Source organism: Eleutherodactylus coqui, chromosome 4 (assembly GCF_035609145.1).
Source record: "Eleutherodactylus coqui strain aEleCoq1 chromosome 4, aEleCoq1.hap1, whole genome shotgun sequence".
Lineage (NCBI taxonomy): Eukaryota > Metazoa > Chordata > Amphibia > Anura > Eleutherodactylidae > Eleutherodactylus > Eleutherodactylus coqui.
This window is the reverse complement of record NC_089840.1, coordinates 54500777-54520871: the sequence shown is the minus strand read 5'-3', so window position 1 is coordinate 54520871 and position 20095 is coordinate 54500777. Positions and strand designations below refer to the sequence as shown.

Here is a 20095-nt window from a genome sequence, read left to right as displayed (position 1 = left end):
CTACACTAAAGGTGGTACAGTATGTAAAAGGCCTGGGATACACCCAGAGCAGACATGACATGTTACATTCACCTGCGAAGTTTATACCTCTGTCTGACTCTGAATCACTTCTGGTACCCCATATTCACAGTTTACCTCATTCATGAGCTTCTTTGCGGTTACCTACTTGTTTACCTTGGTAACAGGGTCGGCCTCCAACCTGCAAAGACATCAACAACAACAAGCACGTAGTCATACTTCCCAACATGTGGGAGCTGAACGTAGTCAATTTGCGATCCCTGAAATGGGTAGAGTGGTCCCGGCAAGTGTGATGTGGCAAATTTACTTCTGCCCTGACTCACCTATGGCATAGATCATGCTAAACCGGACAAATGATGCAGCAGCTACAGAGAACCCAGAAGTCGCCCAACTTCTTTCAAGCGTCGTCGTCAGTGCTGCTTTACTAGGTGGGTCTTTGCGTCCATCAGCTGGGCCATCATGGGATACAGGAACTGTGGTGGGCAAGTGCTGTTGACCGTTCACCACACGCTGTCCTGTTTCTGCTGCTCCCATATTAGTCCATTTATTCTTTTCTTCCTTGCTGGCTTGTAACTGTAAAAGTCTTTTAGCATATCAAAGTCCAAAGTTTTTGTCAATGTCCAAAGTTTTTTACCACTGACTCATGCTGTCAGTATCTTTCTTCTTTCTTCCACGGCTTGAGGGCCGCTGCCTTTGCTGCGCTGTCAGCGAGGGTGTCGTCTCTCGCCTCTCCAGTGTAGGAATCGGTGCGAACTCTCAACTCTGTCAGGTAGAAGCAGGGCCTCCATGCGACTCTGTACCGCTGCACCATTCTCAATTGGTTGTCCTGTTGAGGTAAAAACTGTCTGGCCTTCCATATTGGGCCGTAATCATGAGCTATGCCAAATGCATACCAGGAGTCAGTGTAAAGGGTTGCCGTCTTACCTCTCGCCACTCTACACGCCTCAGTGAGGGCCTTCAATTCCGCTTCTTGTACTGTGACATGCGGAGGCAGAGCTTCTGCTTCTAGGACATCTTGTTGTGTGACCACTGCATATCCGATGTGGAGTCATCAGTCCTCACCCTGGTACCATCTGCAAAAAGCTCAACATATGCATTATCAACAGAGGTTCTGATAACTGTTTGCATACCTGCAGTTTCTTACTGAATTAGTACTAAATAATCGTGCTGATGTTCTATTTCACATGGCTCGGAATCTTGTCATCTTATTCCATTTATATTTATTTTTTTTTCAAACCCAATAGCTGATCTACAACACCTAGATCATCTATGGCCCAGATCACCTCTGCCTCCCCCCTTTTGAAGCGGAATACTCAATGGAAAAAGAGTCATTGCGTTCAAACTAGTAAACCAAGAGGCACAAAAACAAGCACTTTGTAGGTCAAGGTGACATTGTATACAGCGAAGTCTGAGCGAAAATCTCCTTACAAAAAAAAAAATGTTGTTTTTTTTATTTCAGGTCGCAGTTAGCATTTTTTACCACAAGGGGGCGCCACACAATTCAAATTTTACGTCACCCAGTGTAATAGTATTTCAGGGTATGGCCAGCGTTTAGCTTTTACTCTCCTGTCAGAATATAATTATAGCTTCAGTGTAAATTGACACTAGAATATACCAAAGACTTAAAGAAAAACTAAAGAATACGGATCAATTAACTTCCTACTCTGGGCAATTCAGTCCCTCTTTCTTCACATAAAAAGTAAAATTACTTCACCAAATTGCATGAAAAAGTTTGCTGGGTGACTATAGGGAAATTATTTCATCTGTAGGAGCCTTCCATAACATCATCGGTCTGAGTATCCATTGGAGAAGCGGGCAGTGGAAAACAGAGCCCCTGGGAACATGAGAGAGCGTCCCCTGTCATGTATTCCTGGTCTCTGCCCCCCATGCATCAACTCCAACCTTCCATGCACTATAAACCAGCTTAGTCATCTACTATGTCCCAAGCTGCATCTCCACAAAGGTTTGTTTCCCTGAACTTATCACACATCCAAAGTGGCCACATCTTGGAGCGTAACAAAGTCTGGTCAAACAAAACTTTACTTCAGACAATCATGATGTTAGCACTGGATACAGTGGCATTGGGAAATATAGGCCTCCCAAGTGCAGCAAAATGGCTGCCAGAGGCAGAAAGGGGCGGGGCTACAAATCTCCCAGGTGAGGCAAAAAGGCCGCTGGAGGAGGAAGGGGCGGGGCCAGGTCCTGTCCCGGATGGGGAGGGACCGAAAGTAACATCACACACCCTGAAAGTGAGCACATGGGGGGAAGTAACTTCAGGGTGGGGGCAGGCCTCACTACATTTACTGCAGAGTCACACTATGTTGGATTGTAAACATTGCAAGCACGGCCGCCATTACAGGGAGGGGCTGTAGTCAACACAAAGACATTACATTGTTCATTAGCAATACACATACCCCCCTACATGCTTTCCCCTCTTCAATCTCTCAACTACGTTATACCTCCTCCTAGCAATCTAAAAACACCTTTCTTTCTGCTAGGCTTCCTGCTCATCTTCTGTAAACTTTCTACAGCCTATCTTATCTGTCCATACTCATTTCTGCTTATCTGTCCATGACCTAACATTTCTTTCTGCAACTTTTCCTGGTCCTTTCCCATTGTTCAGTAACCAAATCACAAGCTCTATGACCTTTGTCCTTGCTCACTTTGCTCAACTCTATTCTATTCGAAGGCACAGTAGTGTTTCTCTTGTAAAATCTGCTTTCTTAAAATTCTTCCCATATAACCTCTCTTTCCCACTCAGAATTATAATGCACATTAATTCTACAAAACACAGGGAACGACAAAGTAAACAGAAAGGGTTAATTGGAAAAAGCTTTCAGTTCACTCTTATCAGCAGCCCTCCCCCCAACAATAAACACTGCACATTCTTTCTATAGTACCAAACAGACGGGATTACTGGAGAATACCCACAACGGCTCAGGGTATATATATATCTCATCTACCTTTATATCAACCCAAGGTCTACTAGCAATCCCGAAGAGCACTTCCTGTACACGTCCTAGACAGGACATTTTAGCTATACACAGAGACTGACGATTATTTTCAATGACCAAAACCTCAATAATATTCTGGAGAAATCAGCCGTCACACCACGGCTATATTCCCCGCATATATACCTTTTCACATATGAGAACATAACACGCTCAATCATAAAGGTAAGTATACGTATCATAAATCTTCCTAACCTCACACTAGTTTACCTAGGAGCACGTGTCACTGGCGTGTTCCCTCAGACTTAAACAGCCGAGTCCGCCCTTCTGACACATTAACCCTCACAGAATTTATCTCTTGGTCTTGCATAAACAATTTTTAACCGTCTCAGACACAACAGCATACACAGCGTACAAAATACCCCTAGACAGGTAACGTGGTGGTTTTCCGAGTGGACAGAACTAGAGTTATTACCTGTCTTTCAGTGAAGGTCCAGTCTGGATCAGGAACAGGCAGAAAAGCAGTCAGAACCCAGCTCACATCGGTAGATTTACATAAAGCAATCTTACCGTGTTCTGTAGATTTTCGGGCCCCTGAGTTCTGCGTGCCATCTGCCGATCTCTGTATGTTCCAGGCTGTGACCTCACAGATCCACTCGCTCACCCAGGGACTCCACTGATGTGGATTATGATTTCTCCAGCAGGCTTTGGGGTATTTTGTCGCTTTCCGAATTGAGTATCGTGTGCACACATCGTCGACCAGAATCAGACACAAATGCTTGTCTAAAACCGGGAGAGTCTCTACAATGTGTAGAGGCTCAAGCCTTTTATTATAACACATGACAACCGCCCTTCAATGGGCGTGCAACAGATTACATCAGTAACATATAAGATTCTCATTTGTTGGATCATATAGAATCCCCCACCTCTCTGCCCACCCCCTTCCAAGTGTTGAGGCAGCATGGAGTTTTGTCCTAGCTGAAGTCATCTCCCTGTAGTGATGAATCATTGTTTACCTAGCTTCAGGATGAGGAGTGGAAGGGAGCTAGGTAAACACTCAGTATTAAACACAGGATATACACGACACTATGGCCCTTTAACTCTTAGAAACTGGTTGAGCAACTTCTATGTACTTAGAGCAAATACATCACCCATCCATTGGCTAGCAAATACCATGATTAGATTGTGTGTGTGTCCTTTAAACTCTTGAGCTAAAAGTCATTACAACAGCAAAATACATTTGGGTTATATTAATCGATAGACATTTTATAATAGCAATCATCATGTCTATCACACTATTATGTATCTGTTTTCTCTCAGAAAGTAGATGTAACATCATCTGATCTTCCCTGTGCTATTGGGGGAATAAAAGAATGCAGGCTATCTATTAGCAGAGAGATGGTAAGGGAACACTTAGCTAACTTAAATGAATTAAAGTCTCCAGGTCCAGATGAATTACATTCTAGGATACTAAAGCCCTTTTCACAGAGAAGACTTTATTAAAAGAAACTAATCTTTATTTCTTATTAAATCCTAAAAACCAATATGTTTAGGGCACAGATACTAACATGAAAAGTGTAACAGATACTGGCATGAGGGGTGTGGTGACATTACATGACAGGGATCATAAATACCACTTCATGTCAGAATAGTGGGACAAACACACATTAAACAAAAAGGTTAGTCACTTAGACCAATTATAAATTCGGCCTTTTAGTTTCTAAATGAATTCATGAAGTCAGTGATAAACATTTTCATATTTCACAGATATGATTAAATATGGGTGCATGTACTTAGGTCTTTTTTTATAGTGAATTCAACATTATTACAAGGTACCCTGGATGAGTATCTCTGAAAGACCTTACATGAGCCTCAAACCCAATAAGACAGGGGTTGATTGCTATTAGACTTCAGTTATTGATATACGCCTCAGTCGTTTTATCACCGACTTCTACCACCATGGATTTTGTGGCCTATAGCCTACAACAAGATGGTCGAAGCTATGAGAGAAGAAAGACTAAATGGAGTCTCATTTAATTACTCAGATAAACCACTAACGTAGCCCATATTTAAATGGTCAGGGCTGTGTGGTAAAAGAGACTGAATAGAGTCTTATTTCGGTTTCTCAAATAAATCACTCTCTTAAGTTGATCAGATATATCGCTCTCGAGGCATTTCAGCACATTAAGCGTGTGGATCTTCAGGAGAAGAACTTTTGAGCTAATTTCCAAGTTAGATATGACCTATAAGGATGTTTGGATGGCTTACACATAGTTGATATAGTCTTAGTGCTTATATAGACAGAAAAAATAATCCGTCAATTAAAATGCACGCTCTCAAAGTCTATTTGCAAAGGTTTTCAGCTTTGGAGACTCAGGGCATTTTTTGCATTGACCAAGTGAAAAGACTGATCTCTGGCTAAAGTTACTGGATGGTGTCCAGTCACACTAAAGCATTAACAGTTGGCTCCTAAGTAGGACTGGGCTCAAAGCTCAGTACTGCTTGAGGATTGGCTCCCACACAATTGTTGACCCAACCACAGTGATAATGTATCACTGGGAGCTCAAATTATTGAGATAAGCTTCTAGGTAAGACTGAGATCAAAGCTCAGTGATACTCAGAGGTAAAGGCCCACAGCGATATTGGCTCAATCGCCATAAAGATAGTATTTCGCTAAGAGCTTAGGATATTCAAATCTTAGCCTAATGCCCTGCTTTTAAATGCTTGCGGCATAAAAATAAATAAAAATTGTGTAGAGAGACGTGACCCGTAGCCTTGATGGTAGGCCAGTATTCTCATTTGCACAAGGAAAGACTGGAAGCAATTAAATGAAACTGAAAGAGAGGAGACACATATTAGATATTAGAAAAAACTTTCTGACAGTGAGGGTGATCAATGAGTGGAACAGGTTACCATGGGAGGTGGCGAGTTCTCCTTCAATAGAAGTGTTCGAACAAAGGCTGGATAGACATCTGTCTGGGATGATTTAGTGATCCTGCACTGAGCAGGGGGTTGGACCCGATAACCCTGGAGGTCCCTTCCAACTCTACCATTCACCAAAGATTCCTATGATACTCTAAGTTCGGGTCAGTGGACCTGCGATTGAGTCGTGACACTTGTCCATATTACAGAAGCATAAATGTGCCCGTAATATACTCATGTGAAACTGGCCTTAAAGAGACTCTGTCAGCTACTTTGAGCCCTATAAGCTAGGGCTCAAAGTAGTTAACCTGCTGAGTGTGGAGATGTAAGTTTTCTACTTACCTTCCCCACCGTACCATTGTTGTCAGCGCTTAAACCTGTCAACATTTATTGTGGTCTATGGTAGTGAAGGGGATAATAATTTAATCCCTGGAGGCCTAGGATAGTGAAGGGGTGGCTGTAGACCGTTCAGGCATAGAAGCACTGCAGCATAAACTCAGTTACAGATACAGATTCTGTGATTGGTTACTTGCCATGAAATAGAGTCAATGTAATATATCAGAGACCTATAGAGAGCATGAGCAGGGAGAGGGACAGATGAAGAATCTTCTTCCCCTGCACAGGAATATGACCTCCCATGATTCACCAATTATTGCGCAGTACATGCTGCCATCAAAAGGTTTTTATTAAAGCATTTATGATGGTGAAGATGGAAAATCCAATGGGAATAATAATACATACAGACTCATCTCAACATACTGCAAGTCAGAGCAAACGGTCCTGTGCTACTAAATTGTGGTAACTTTCTAACAATCACAGGTCTGGACCAAATCATGTTAGACAGCACAAACTATGAGGAGCGGCTCTGGGCCTGGGAAGGATGGAGAGCAGAAGCTGGAAAAAAGATGAGAAAACTTTATGAAGAATATGTTGATTTGGAAAACGAGGCAGCTAGACTGAATGGTGAGTAACATTCCAGTACAGTAATACCTGGTAAACTGTGGACTATATAGAAAAGAGGTCATTTCTGATACAAAGCTCCAAATTCCCTGCATAAGTATACATTCAGGATAGCATCTTGGCTGCCAACAGACACCACTAGAGAGCACTTAAAGGGATTTCCCATCATAACATAAAAAAGGACTTGGGCAGATAAATTGCTAAAATAAAAAGCAGGTATAGATTCTTAGATGTTGCCCAGCTCTACTCCAGTGCTGGAAGCTGCTGCAACGGTCATTTCCTGTTTGTTGTTCACATGACCACTCAACCAATCACTGGCTTCAGTGGTCATGTCTACATTAACGGCATATGTCTGCTGAGGCCAATGTTTGGCTGAGCAGTCATGTGAACAATGAATGGCACTTGACCTCTAGCATGATATTGGACTAGAATGGTGTCACTGGTGCTGGGGGTCATTTTTTTTCTTTCTTTTAGTCACTTATCTGCTCCCTGTAATTTTTTTTGCATTTTGGAAAAGCCCTTTAATTATATTGTGTTATTGAGTTCAGTGTATATCAGTATACAGTTAGCATCTAAACTCACCCTAGTGGTGGCTGCACGTCATCAGCGTGTTATATTTTAAATATGAACTTTCGTTTCTCGTCTAAAGCTTTACATTAAAGGGGTTGTCCCGCGAAAGCAAGTGGGGTTATACACTTCTGTATGGCCATATTAATGCACTTTGTAATATACATCGTGCATGAAATATGTGCCATACAGAAGTTATACACTTACCTTCCCTGCGCTGGCGTCCCCGTCTCCATGGTGCTGTCTAATTTCAGCGTCTAATCGCCCGATTAGACACACTTGCGCAGAAGGGTCTTCTCCCTTCTGGTCGGTCTGGGCACGAGCGGCGTTCTGGCTCCGCCCCCTTCTACGCGCCATCGCGTAGCTCCACCCCATCACGTGTGCCGATTCCAGCCAATCAGGAGGCTGGAATCGGCAGTGGCCCGCACAGAGCCCACGGTGCACCATGGGAGAAGACCCGCGGTGCATCGTGGGTGAAGATCCCGGCGGCCATCTTGGAGGAAAAGAAAGAAGAAGATGCAGAGAGGGGATTCGGGTAAGTACATTTTTTTTTTTAATTTCAACACATCCCTTGGGTTTGTCCTGCGCTAAACGGGGGGCCTATGCAAAAAAAACCCCGTTTCGGCGCGGGACAACCCCTTTAATATTAGGGTTACTAGTAGAAAGACGGTCCCTGGACGGCAACTGATTTGCAAGATTCTACAACTTTGTGAAACCTCAGCAGATGATTGATGAAAAATTGTACATGTTACCATATAAGCTTATGTGTTTGATTGAGAGAGGTAGCTTCATGCCCTTTTTGTGGCTGTAGATGATGTGAGGTATGAAATTTGTAGTAGATGCTATGGTGATGATGAGTGAGTGTGAGGCATAGTGTGTAGTTACATAATGCCTACACATGAGGGCAGAGTTATTTTGATAACAAACCCCACCACATCAGGCTAAGATGTATATACTGTATACTGGGGCCCCATTCTCAGAATCGGCGTGAGTTCCAGCAATCAGATTTCCATCGATCTGCAAATTATTCTCTATTCTGTGAATAGGTGATAACTTATAATCATGGCACAACTACTGATATGTCAGTTACCATAATGATAAGAATGCACCTTTACAAATGATGCCTCTCCAAACTGTTTAGATATTTTCTATGTTGAGAAGTAACTTAAAAAACTACCTTCAGATATAATTGATGATAAGCCTTTAATAGAGATGAGCGAGTATACTCGCTAAAGGCAATTGCTCGAGCGAGCATTGCCTTTAGCGAGTACCTGTCCACTCGAGACAGAAGGTTCGGGTGCTGGCGGCGGGCAGGGAGCTGCGGGGGAGAGGGGGCGGAACGGAGATCTCTCTCTCCCTCTCTCCCCCCGGCTCCCTCCTGCTGACTGCTGCTACTCACCGCTACCCTGCGCCGGCACCCAAACCTTCTGTCTCGAGCGGGCAGGTACTCGCTAAAGGCTATGCTCGCTCGAGCAATTGCCTTTAGCGAGTATACTCGCTCATCTCTGGCCTTTAACCCTTTCCAATCCACTGTCTGACGTCTGAAGACATTCTGATTGAAGGCTATACAGCTCAGATGCCGGGAGACGTCCGGCGGGGTATTCTTACTGTATATTACTCTGTTGTTGGGGGGGCCTCTCCAGCATGTCACATACTGCAGTACTGTCTCTAGCCAGCAGACGACGCCATTGGATAATGGCAGAAAGAGAAAGCCCCCTAGGAAACCCTGAATCTAAAATTGGATTGCAAAGGGTTAAATGTGGATAAGGTTAAAACCAGCTACTCAATGTGACACGTTCTGTACAATTTTGGGATAATGCTGGGATACTCAGTACGTTTTTTTTGTTTTGCTCTCTAGGTTACCAAGATTATGGAGATTATTGGAGAGGAAATTATAAAACCTTGACTAATGACATTGAATATAGCTACGACGGAAATGACTTGTTGAATGATGTGAACAGTACATTCTATAAGGTAACTGAGAAGATAATTATTCTAACTTTGTCACATCAAGCCAGTAACGCCTAACAGGAATTCCTTGGAACCTGGTCCAGGGTTCCCCAGAAGGTAGCATCAGCAATAGCTGGTATTTTAACTACTTAAAGGGGTTTTCCAAGGAAATACTATTGATGACTATTGAAATCAATGAGAGCTGTGCCTGCAGTTACAAGCGTCGGCCACTACATGGGAGGTCGGCGTGGAGGCATCCGCTCTGTCCTCTGTGTTATTGCAGCACTGACAGCATGTGCCTGCACAGCTGATTGGTCGGTGTCCCACGCAATGGACCTCGGCTGGTCAACTATTAATGACCTATCCTGATGATAAGTCATCAATAGTATTTCCATGGATAACCCCTTTAATAACCGCTAATATGCCTTTTTACCATTTTAAGGGGCCTCAAACCTGCTAATATGCCTTTTTATAGTGCTGCAGGTTCCACTCCTGATTACAAATACTGATGTATGAATAAGCCCTTAGGCCTCATTCACACAAGTGTGCATTTGCACGTGCATAGGTGCGCACAAATCCACGCGTGCACGCACGTGCCAAAACACACGTGAACGAAGCTCCCTGCAGCATTGCTCACACTGGGGCAGCCCCATTGAAAGCAATGGCCTGCCGGCAACCCCTGCATTGATTTTCGGGGAAGGGCTTTAAAAATAAGCCCATCCCTGAAAATCATCCATAGCTGCTATAAAGAAAAATATATATATATACACACACATCACTTCTCTGCCGCTGTTCAGCTCCGGCGCATCTTCTCGCTGGCTTCCCCGGCACTCTTCTGAAGCTTCTTTTCCTGACCGGGATTTCAAAATCCCGCCTCCTGAACCGGCTGCTTTTTTCAATATCAATGGTGAGGACTGTTAATCGAGTTTTTTTGAGGTTTGCCATGTGAATAAGATTCAGTATTTTGCAAACGTTATCGGGTGCCTGTCTGCCTGGGATGAATCCCACTTGATCTCGTTCACTAGGGAAAGGAGAAGTCTAGTAAGTCTTGAGGCCATGATGGATGTAAGGAATTTGAAGTAAATATTTAGAAGTGATATGGGCCTATAGTTGGATGGGACAGTGAGATCTTTCCCGGGTTTCAGTATAGTCATTAAAAGGGCCCGTAAAAAGTCAGGGTAGATTTGACCTTGTTGCAGAATATGGTTGTATAACTCTACCAGGTGGAGCATTAAAATAGGAGCAAATTTCTTGTAAAGGCTGGTGTAACAGTCCAGTCCAGGGGCTTTACCTCTCTTAAGACGTTTAATCGCCCAATCAACTTCTTCTACCATAACATGCAAATTAAGGCTTGAGAGGGCGGTGTCCAAAGGTTGTGGAAGAATAAGTTGGGAAAGAAAAGGGTTTGCTTGGGCGTTGGAATTGGACTGGGGTGCTGTATAGAGCTTTTGATAATATTGGTGTAAGGAGGAATATATTTTGTCAGGGTGAGAGGTGAGGGTTAATGGTCGGGTTTGAATTTCATGTATAGCATTAAGTGTTTGCCTCTCCCTAAGTTTACGCACTAGTAAAGGATCCGGCTTATTAGCACATTGATAGTAAGTGGCTTGTGTCCAGGCTAGCGCCTTTTCTGTTGTGTGAGTTAAGATGGTGTTAAGTTCTAATCTTGAGTGATCTTTGATGGCCTTGTGTAAATAAAGTGAAGAATGCTGTGTGTATGCTTGCTCAAGTTTAGTAATTTTATATTCTAAGTTTAGCTGAGCCCGAGTTCTTTCTTTTTTTATGTGGGAGGCCGTGGATATAAGTAAACCCCAGATCACTGTTTTGTGTGCTGGCCATCGAATATTTGTGGAGGTAGTTTCAGGGCTATTGAGTTGAAAATCCTGGTCAGATCATGCACATATTCTATGGCGAGAGAAGGATAGGAGAGGTAATGATATAGAATTGGTGAGGATCTAATCCAACCTGGAGTGGTGCCTATAAGCCAGGGAATAATACGTATATCCTTTATTTCAAGGCCTAAACTCTCACCAGGTGTCTGCTAGTGTGATCGTCTGGAATGCTTTGGTCAATTCTTTAGTTTGCTTTTTGGTTCTGGTCAGGGAGGTATAGGATTTGGAGTCGATAGTGGGGTTGGGGGTGAAATTAAAATTCCCGCACCAGACCAGCCTGGAGTATTTTAGTGGTGTCAGATTATCACACATGAGCAGGAAGAATTAAATAGGTGATACGTTAGGGGCGTATGTATTGACTATGCAAAGGTCTCCTAATAGTATTAGGTTGCGTCCTTGTTCATCTGTTATGGTCTTTGTTACGTTATATGGTAGGGAATTGCGAATAAATATCAAAACTCCCTTTTTCTTTGTGATGAACAGAGAATGATAGTGAGTTTGGTACCAGGAATTAAAGTATTTTGGGAGGGAGTCTTGCGAGAAGTGCAACTGCTGTATGCATATGATATCAAGTCTGTGCTTCTCATAGTCAAGGAAAACCTTCCAACGCTTGATCAGGGAGTTAAAGGGGTTGTCCCGCGCCGAAACGGGTTTTTTTTTTTTTCAATAGCCCCCCCCGTTCGGCGCGAGACAAACCCGATGCAGGGGTTTAAAAAAAAAAACGCATAGTACTTACCCGAATCCCCGCGCTCCGGTGACTTCTTACTTACCTTGCGAAGATGGCCGCCGGGATCTTCACCCACGGTGGACCGCAGGTCTTCTCCCATGGTGCACCGTGGGCTCTGTGCGTTCCATTGCCGATTCCAGCCTCCTGATTGGTTGGAATCGGCACACGTGATGGGGCGGAGCTACGAGGAGCAGCTCTCCAGCACAATTCATGAATGGGTGTGAGTGAGACCTGCCTCTGATTGGCTGCCTCTGAGCCAATCAGGGGCAGGTATGACTCACACCCCCTTCACACCCACTGCAGGCCGGCCGCTCTGAACTCCGTCTGCCGGGACAAGGTGAGTATATATATATTTTTTATTTTAACACATTTCTGGATGAATTGCAGGGAAGGGCTTATATATTTAACCCCTTCCCGACAATTCACCCCGCGCACGCCGGCAGCCCATTGCTTTCAATGGAGCGGCTGTATTGCCGGCTCCATTGAATTCAATGGGCAAACATCGTTCTTCTCTGCCACAGCTGTTACAGCTGTGGCAGAGAAGAAGGATTTGTCTTCTATATGTTCTCAATGGGGTCGGCGCTGCTGCCGCCGGCCCCATTGAGCGCATATAGAGAAGAGAACAGGAATCGCAGATCGCAGATAGGTGCGATCTGCGATTTCTGTTCTATAATTTATCGGACGAGCGCATAAAAGAGCTCATGTGTCCGATACCATTGCAAAGCAATGGTTTTAAAAAAAATCGCCGGATGCATGCGCATGCGCAAATCGCGCGAAAAAAACGCCCGTCTGACTAAGGCCTAAGTTGTACTTGAAAGCAGAACAACAGGGTATCCATGTTGGTGGTCATGATCTTAAGCATGACATATTTAGAAATTTTGATGTAGAGGAAAAATATTTCAACCAATGAGAGTGCCAAACCTCCTAACTGTAACAGAGAAACTCAGTCCTGTTCAGAGTATACTAATCATATCTTTCCTTAAACGAGACCACTGGTACTGGTTGTGGAAGAGGGGGTTCTTTGTCTTCGAGTCTCCAAAAGTCTTGTTGGTCGTTGAGAATCTCTGCTCGAGTGAGGTATCAAATGCGATGTTAGATCAGCATAGGGCCTCTTGACCTTCAGATATGGATCTAATGGCGTGGTCTCGACCTTCAATTTGGAATGAGAGCAGAAATGGGAACCCCATCTGTGACGTATTTGTGCTCCTTCTGAAGATTTTTTTAACTCTACCATTTCAGCATTATTAGACCTATTTTTGTGAAATAACAATGTTTTCAACTTAAAATTGCATTGTACATAAGGTATTATTTCTGTTTTAACCTTCTTATTGGCTCCTCAAAATATGCCACTTTTTGCCAGAAATGGCATGGTAAAAAAGTTGGAATGCAATGTATGTAATTAAAGTAATCTATAAATATTGGAATACAAACATGTCATACAAATCAAATAGCGTATCTTCTATCCGTCTGATTTGCAGATTCTACCGCTCTACAAGGACCTACATGCATATGTGAGAAGCAGGTTGCAGGAAAAATATGGTTCAGATTATATCAGTTCTGAAGGAGGTCTCCCCGCTCATTTACTTGGTAAACTTTTTCAGAAACTAATACATCAATGTTACATGTATATTTTCTTCTTCTTCTCCTTAATACTTATGAGGCCACTTTCAGACAAGAGTATTTTTACTATGTATTAAGTCCGTGTTGAGGGGACTGTAATACAGACATAATGTAAGGCCTCATGTCCACGGGGAAAATTAGGCCCGCCGCGGATTCTCCATGCAGAATCCTGCAGCGGGTCCCTCCTTTCCCGCGGACATGAGGCTAAAAATAAGATTAAACTTACCTGTCCAGATGCTGCAGATCTTCCCTCCGTCACGGCCGAATCTTCTTTCTTCGGCCCAGCGGATGTGCTCGGCACGCCGGCAGCGTGCCACGCGCATGCGCCGGGCACTCCATTTTTATTTGAACTTCTGCTCTCCCGCGCCGGAGAGCAGAAATTCAGGTATGGGTGTTCCGCGGATCCGGACGGATTCCATAGGCTTCAATTGAAGCCTGCGGGAGCCGTAACCGCGGGAGACCCGCACTAAAAATGGAGCATGCTGCGGGTGTTTTCCTGCAAAGGCAATCCGCGCCTGAAGGGAAAATGACATCCGCAGGTATTTAACTACCTGCGGGTGTCCAATGCATCCCTATGGGCACGCGCGGATCTCGCTGCGGATTTTCAATAACAATTTACCAGTGGACATGAGGCCTAAATGTATAGGGCTAATCACATGACCATATTTCTTACAGCCATTTTTCAAAAACGCAGCATTATCAATTGTTTGCGTTTTTGCCTCCTTATTTGTACTATTTTCCATTGGGCAAATGCAGATCCGTATTTGCCAAATAGAAATGAATAAAAATACGAAGGCAAAAATGGATGAAAAATTTATGACATGGAGATGTAATGTCTTTTGAAACACGTCTGTAACATTGATCTGTTTTACATACGTGTTTTTATACGCTCATCTTAAACTCGCCTTATAGTAGTTATTTATATATGTAATTATTATTCCTAGTTGACTTACAGTATTCTGATTCCTTTCTTTCCTAGGTGACATGTGGGGCAGATTTTGGACAAATTTATACCCTCTTGTAGTCCCCTATCCAAATACAGAAAGCATTGATGTTACAGATACAATGGTTGCTGAGGTAGGACTTCAGATTTAATGGATAAGCTATACACTGGTAACTATAGGGTTTTTTAATATGTGATATATTCATCATTATTGCCAAAAATACAATAATATCAATAAAAGCACATTTGGTTCCAAATAAATTGTAAAAAGCTATAACTAAATTGTGATAAATAAATATACAAAATCTTTAAAAGGAACTTGTCAGATTGAATGTGGTGTGTGATGTGCAGGAGGAATCTAAGGCCTCATATTCACAACCGGTTGGATTCCGGCCACCGGAGCCGAACCTGCCCATGGCCAAGGACAAGTGTACTGACAGCGCCGTCAGTCTGCAAATCAAATCCGCATGCTTTAATTAATTTGTGGATGCCCATGCATCCCTATAGGCAGTTTGATTTGCAGGTGACCTGCACGGATTCTGCAAATCAAAGCCGCCCGTAGACATCAGGCCTTATAGAGCAGGAAGAACTGAGCGGACTAATATATAGTTTTATGGGAAAAGCACAATATACTTTGTGCTTTATTCATGAACACTTCTGCTCATTCTATCCTTAGAAGTCCAGTGGGCGGTCCTATCATTGATTGAAAGACTTCCCAGTATGAGTATGTATACAGAGATAACTGCCAATCACTGATAGGACCGCCTCCTAGACTCATACATAATGTTTTCCCACAAACCTATATATCAAATCTGCTCATTTCCTTCTGCTCTATACCATGCTACCCACATATTGGATGGTATAACAATATATACAACATGACAGGTTTCCTACAAACATTGCCTCTCACCGTAGCTTTAAAGCAGCAGTAAAACGATTACTTTGTATAATTACTTAAAGGGGTTGTCCCGCGGCAGCAAGTGGGTCTATACACTTCTGTATGGCCATATTAATGCACTTTGTAATGTACATTGTGCATTAATTATGAGCCATACAGAAGTTATCAAAAGTTTTATACTTACCTGCTCCGTTGCTGGCGTCCTCGTCTCCATGGTGCCGACTAATTTTCGGTCTCCGATGGCCAAATTAGCCGCGCTTGCGCAGTCCGGGTCTTCTGCTTTCTTCTATGGAGCCTCTAGTGCAGGATGCCGGCTCCGTGTAGCTCCGCCCCGTCACGTGCCGATTCCAGCCAATCAGGAGGCTGGAATCGGCAATGGACCGCACAGAAGAGCTGCGGTCCACGGAGGAAGAGGATCCCGGCGGCCATCTTCACCGGTAAGTATAGAAGTCACCGGAGCGCGGGGATTAAGGTAAGCGCTCCGGTAAGCTTTCTTTAGGTCCCTGCATCGGGGTTGTCTTGCGCCGAACAGGGGGGGGTTGAAAAAAAAAAAAACCCGTTTCGGCGCGGGACAACCCCTTTAAGAGACTTTACTCTAGGATAAAATTACAATGTATTTGCTGACACAAAATTATGAAAAACATAAAAAGGCACCCAAAATAATTTGATAAAATAAATGCTATGAATGCACCCCTAACCACCTTGTACAGAAAGACTTGTTGCCTATTTCCCCCATCTCTCTTTTCCAGGATTTTCCACACTTAGGTAAAAGGTAATAGCAATTAACAATGCAGCTAACCTGGTTTGGGCCCCCTCTCTCCATAGACCCGATCACAGGTGTATGGGCTGCCTTTATCATGTGTATGTCTTGTTACAGAGAGTAAGGCTTCATGCACATGGCCATATTATAGGCTTTATGATCTATGGATCCATGAAAGGAAACTCATTATTTCATATGGAAGCTTAGGGTATTTTCACATAAGGCAAAGACACTACCGGTCAAAAGTTTTAAAACACCTCAATTTTTCCACTTTGTATTGATATTTACACAGTTTAATATCTCAAATGTACTTTGAAATGAAACCATAAAAGAAATAAACAAGTAAAGATGAATAAAAATAATGGAGTAACTTTGTTTCACCAAATTAAATCTAGATTTTTGACTCCTCAACGTAGCCCGCTCTAGCTAATATAACAGCTTTACACAATTGAGGCATTCTTTCTACAATTGCATTCAGATATTGTTCATACGTTTCTTCTTCCTAACACTGTTGCAGAAGTTCCCACAAATGTTCTGGACTTGTAGGTTGCTTTGCTTTCACACTTCTGTCCAGTTCATCCTGAACAAGTTCCATGGGGATTAAGTCTGGAGACTGTGCAGGCCATCACATTCTTCCAAGCCTAATGGCAGCTTCTTGTCTTCTCAAGTAGTTCTGACATAACCTAGAAGTATGTTTTGGATCCTTGTCTTGCTGTAATATGAACGCCTGACTAACTAGGCGTACACCAGAGGGTATTGCATGGCCTATTAAAATGCTATGGTAGCCCTTTTTGTCCAGTGTGCCAGTCATACTGTGCAAATTGCCAACTCTGGATCCAGCAATAGAGCCCCTGACCATGACGCTTCCTCTTCCATATTTGACAGTTGGTACCACACACTCGGGGTCATTCCTTTCATCTATTTCACAGCATACAGAAACCCTGTGTGATGTACTAAGTTTTGATTCATTGGTCCATAAGACCTTCTTCCCCTCTTCAGTAGTCCACTGGAGGTACTAAAATAATAAAAGTTTTCAATGCGCCTCTCATGCTTTAGAAAAATACTTATTAGTATGGTGGTTTGTATAGGACTTACCTGGTGCACAAAGGGTTAATCCACTGGAGGTACTGCTTCATCTTCTTTGATTAATTCCATGTTTCTTTCCATTATGTTCTGAAGAGCAAATCTGTCCAAATCCTGGCCTAGATTGTGTAATGTAGTCTATTTCAACACTGGTTATATAGAATCAAGGGGTTTGAAAATAACCCTCAAAGGTTCAGACATCTGTAGGAATAGTTCGCATCCAGTTTCAAACCATGATTTGCGTTCTGCGTTGCAGAACAGCTGTCCTCATTATGTTCCCTGAAAAAGAAACATTGGTTAAAATTATAAACTCAAATTATTGTTGTGTTTCAGGTTTTTTTATGTTTTTAACTTACTTTTGGACCTTTGAACCATTTTATGTTCTTTGCTGGTCTTGAATTCTGTTAATGTCAAAAATAACTAAAAAAATGACCCATTTGACCAATAGTGTATGCAATGTATTTTCCACTTCGTATTTGCTTGCAGAAAACATGCAGTGTAGTACAGCACAAGCCAAGTCAATGAGAAATCAAGAAATACTTCTTCGCCTTCTTCTTCTTTAATGGAGGTCATGATTTTTAAAACAAGATGCATAACTTATACCCTGTGTTCTGAATTACAGAAATGGACTGTGGACAGAATGTTCAAAGAAGCCGAGAAATTTTTTGAGTCTGTTAACCTGTTTCGTCTCAATGACAACTTCTGGAATAATTCTATGCTTCAGGAACCCAGTGATGGCAGGAAAGTGGTCTGCCACCCCACAGCCTGGGATATGGGAATGAACGATTTCAGGTATCAAAAATTAAAAGTTATTACCATATATACTCGAGTATAAGCCTACTTTTTCAGCACATTTTTTTATGCTGAAAAAGCCCCCCTTGGTAAAAAAAAAAAAACAACAACAAAAAACCTGCAATACTCACCTCCCAGCCTGCATCTGTCCCCGGCGGTGCAGCAAGCTGCTTGAGAATTCTCTCTGCTGTCATCTCCCTGCTCAGCTTTGAATTACCCTACGGTAAGCACTGTGATTGGATGGAACGCCAGGCAATCACAGCCAGCGCTCGATCATTTACAGCCATTCAGTGAATGACATCACTGGCTGCGATTGGTTTATCAAGCGCTGGCTGTGATTGACTGGCGCTCGATCCAATCACAGTGCTTACTTACACAGCGCTGATGGTGGGGGAATTCAAAACCGACCAAGGGAGATGAGAGCGGGGAGAAGTCTAAAGCAGCTTGCTGCACCGTTGGGAAGACCATCGCGTCAGGTACACAGACGCCAGCTGGGAGGTGAGTATTGCACTTTTTCTTTACCTAGTATATACTCGAGTATAGCTAGGCTTATACTCGAGTCAATAAGCCTACACAGAGCTTTTACTGGTTATTTAGAAAAAAAGTAACTAGTCCACTATATTAGAGAAACTGAGCTGAATTGCTAGAGATCTGTCTGCAAACAAGCTAATTCAGACGTGACATTTGTTTTCAACTGGAGGTGACACGTTTCAGATACTAAGACAGAGTAAAACTGGTAATACGTAATATAAGTCTTTTGAACCTACTAATGACAATAGGACGGAATATAGTAAGGTCTTCACGGACAAATAAGCCAGAATAGCTTGAACAAAGCCAGTCCTCTCTAGCGGAGCATCCACCCCAAAAAAGGCAACCCCACTGTGGGAAAGAGGTCGCAGACCAGTCTACAACTGCCTGATGACCACTTCACTAGACACTAATCTTCAGATATTAAATAAGCCCAAAAGTACACTGTGACATGGATGACGTAATTGGCATCATCCACGCATCACTCTGAGTATGGCTCCCAGTGTGCATGCAGATAAGCCATCCCATTTGTGGGCAGACTCGGGTAGTTTAGATGGCAACTACATCATCCACATCACAAGGGACTGGAGAGGCGGACTAAGTGCAGCCCACTGGACCACTTGCCTTTATTTACATGCAGTGCGTGAGAAATATTGCATCGCTATTAGTATTTTATTGTGCTAACAACGGGTGACAGGTTCCCTTTAACAATGGATAACACTAATAGTAACAACTTATTCCAAAATATTTCTTTCCCCAACAGAATAAAAATGTGCTCTAAAGTAAACATGGAAGACTTTCTCACCGTCCACCATGAGATGGGGCACATTCAGTATGATATGGCATATCACCATCTTCCTATGTTGTTAAGAAGTGGCGCCAATGAAGGTTTCCATGAAGCTGTAGGGGAAATCATGTCTCTGTCTGCAGCAACACCTGAACACTTGAAATCTCTCCAGCTGCTGCCTTCTTCGTTTATTGAAACTGAAGGTAAACTACTTCAGGAATTAAATTACCATTTGTGAATCGGTATTGAACTAGCCGTCCTATTCCTAATGTGAACCAATTTAATATATTAGAGAACTTCATAAGTAGCACGTCCTGTGGGCGAAATCTTGCGGTATGAAACTACTGTACATGCCCATATTTGCCACTAGGCACTGAAGGTCCTTTGCCTAGGGCGTCCAGATTACAGTTGGGAGGGGGGCCTTGCTGACAGTACCCCCAAAGTTCTTTTCCCTATCCACAGCCCTCTCCAGACGTCCTGCATACAACTGAGCCTTTTTTGGGGAGACCGCTGCACGGAAGGCACAAGCCTCCGGCCAAAAATAAAAGGCAGTACTGTTCGTGTACCCATCCCCTCTCACTGATTGACGGAGCAGCAGCACATCCTGCTACCTGCGAGTGCGATTTTCCTATTTTCATTATAGAAACAATGTGCGATTTTCACGTGCGTTAAAAATGTATGTGAAAATTGCAGTGAT

The 20095-nt window shown here is 43.1% G+C and overlaps 1 protein-coding gene across 1 annotated transcript in view; it reads left to right on the top strand.

Annotated features, from left to right (window-relative positions):
- ACE2 (angiotensin converting enzyme 2) overlaps positions 1–20095 on the top strand; it is a 63606-nt gene that overhangs the window by 27039 nt on the left and 16472 nt on the right. The window contains exons 4-9 of the mRNA XM_066599466.1: positions 6711–6854; positions 9277–9392; positions 13466–13574; positions 14587–14684; positions 17914–18083; positions 19375–19601. Coding sequence (XP_066455563.1) covers positions 6711–6854; positions 9277–9392; positions 13466–13574; positions 14587–14684; positions 17914–18083; positions 19375–19601 — 864 coding nt within the window. The remainder of the gene's footprint in view (positions 1–6710; positions 6855–9276; positions 9393–13465; positions 13575–14586; positions 14685–17913; positions 18084–19374; positions 19602–20095) is intronic.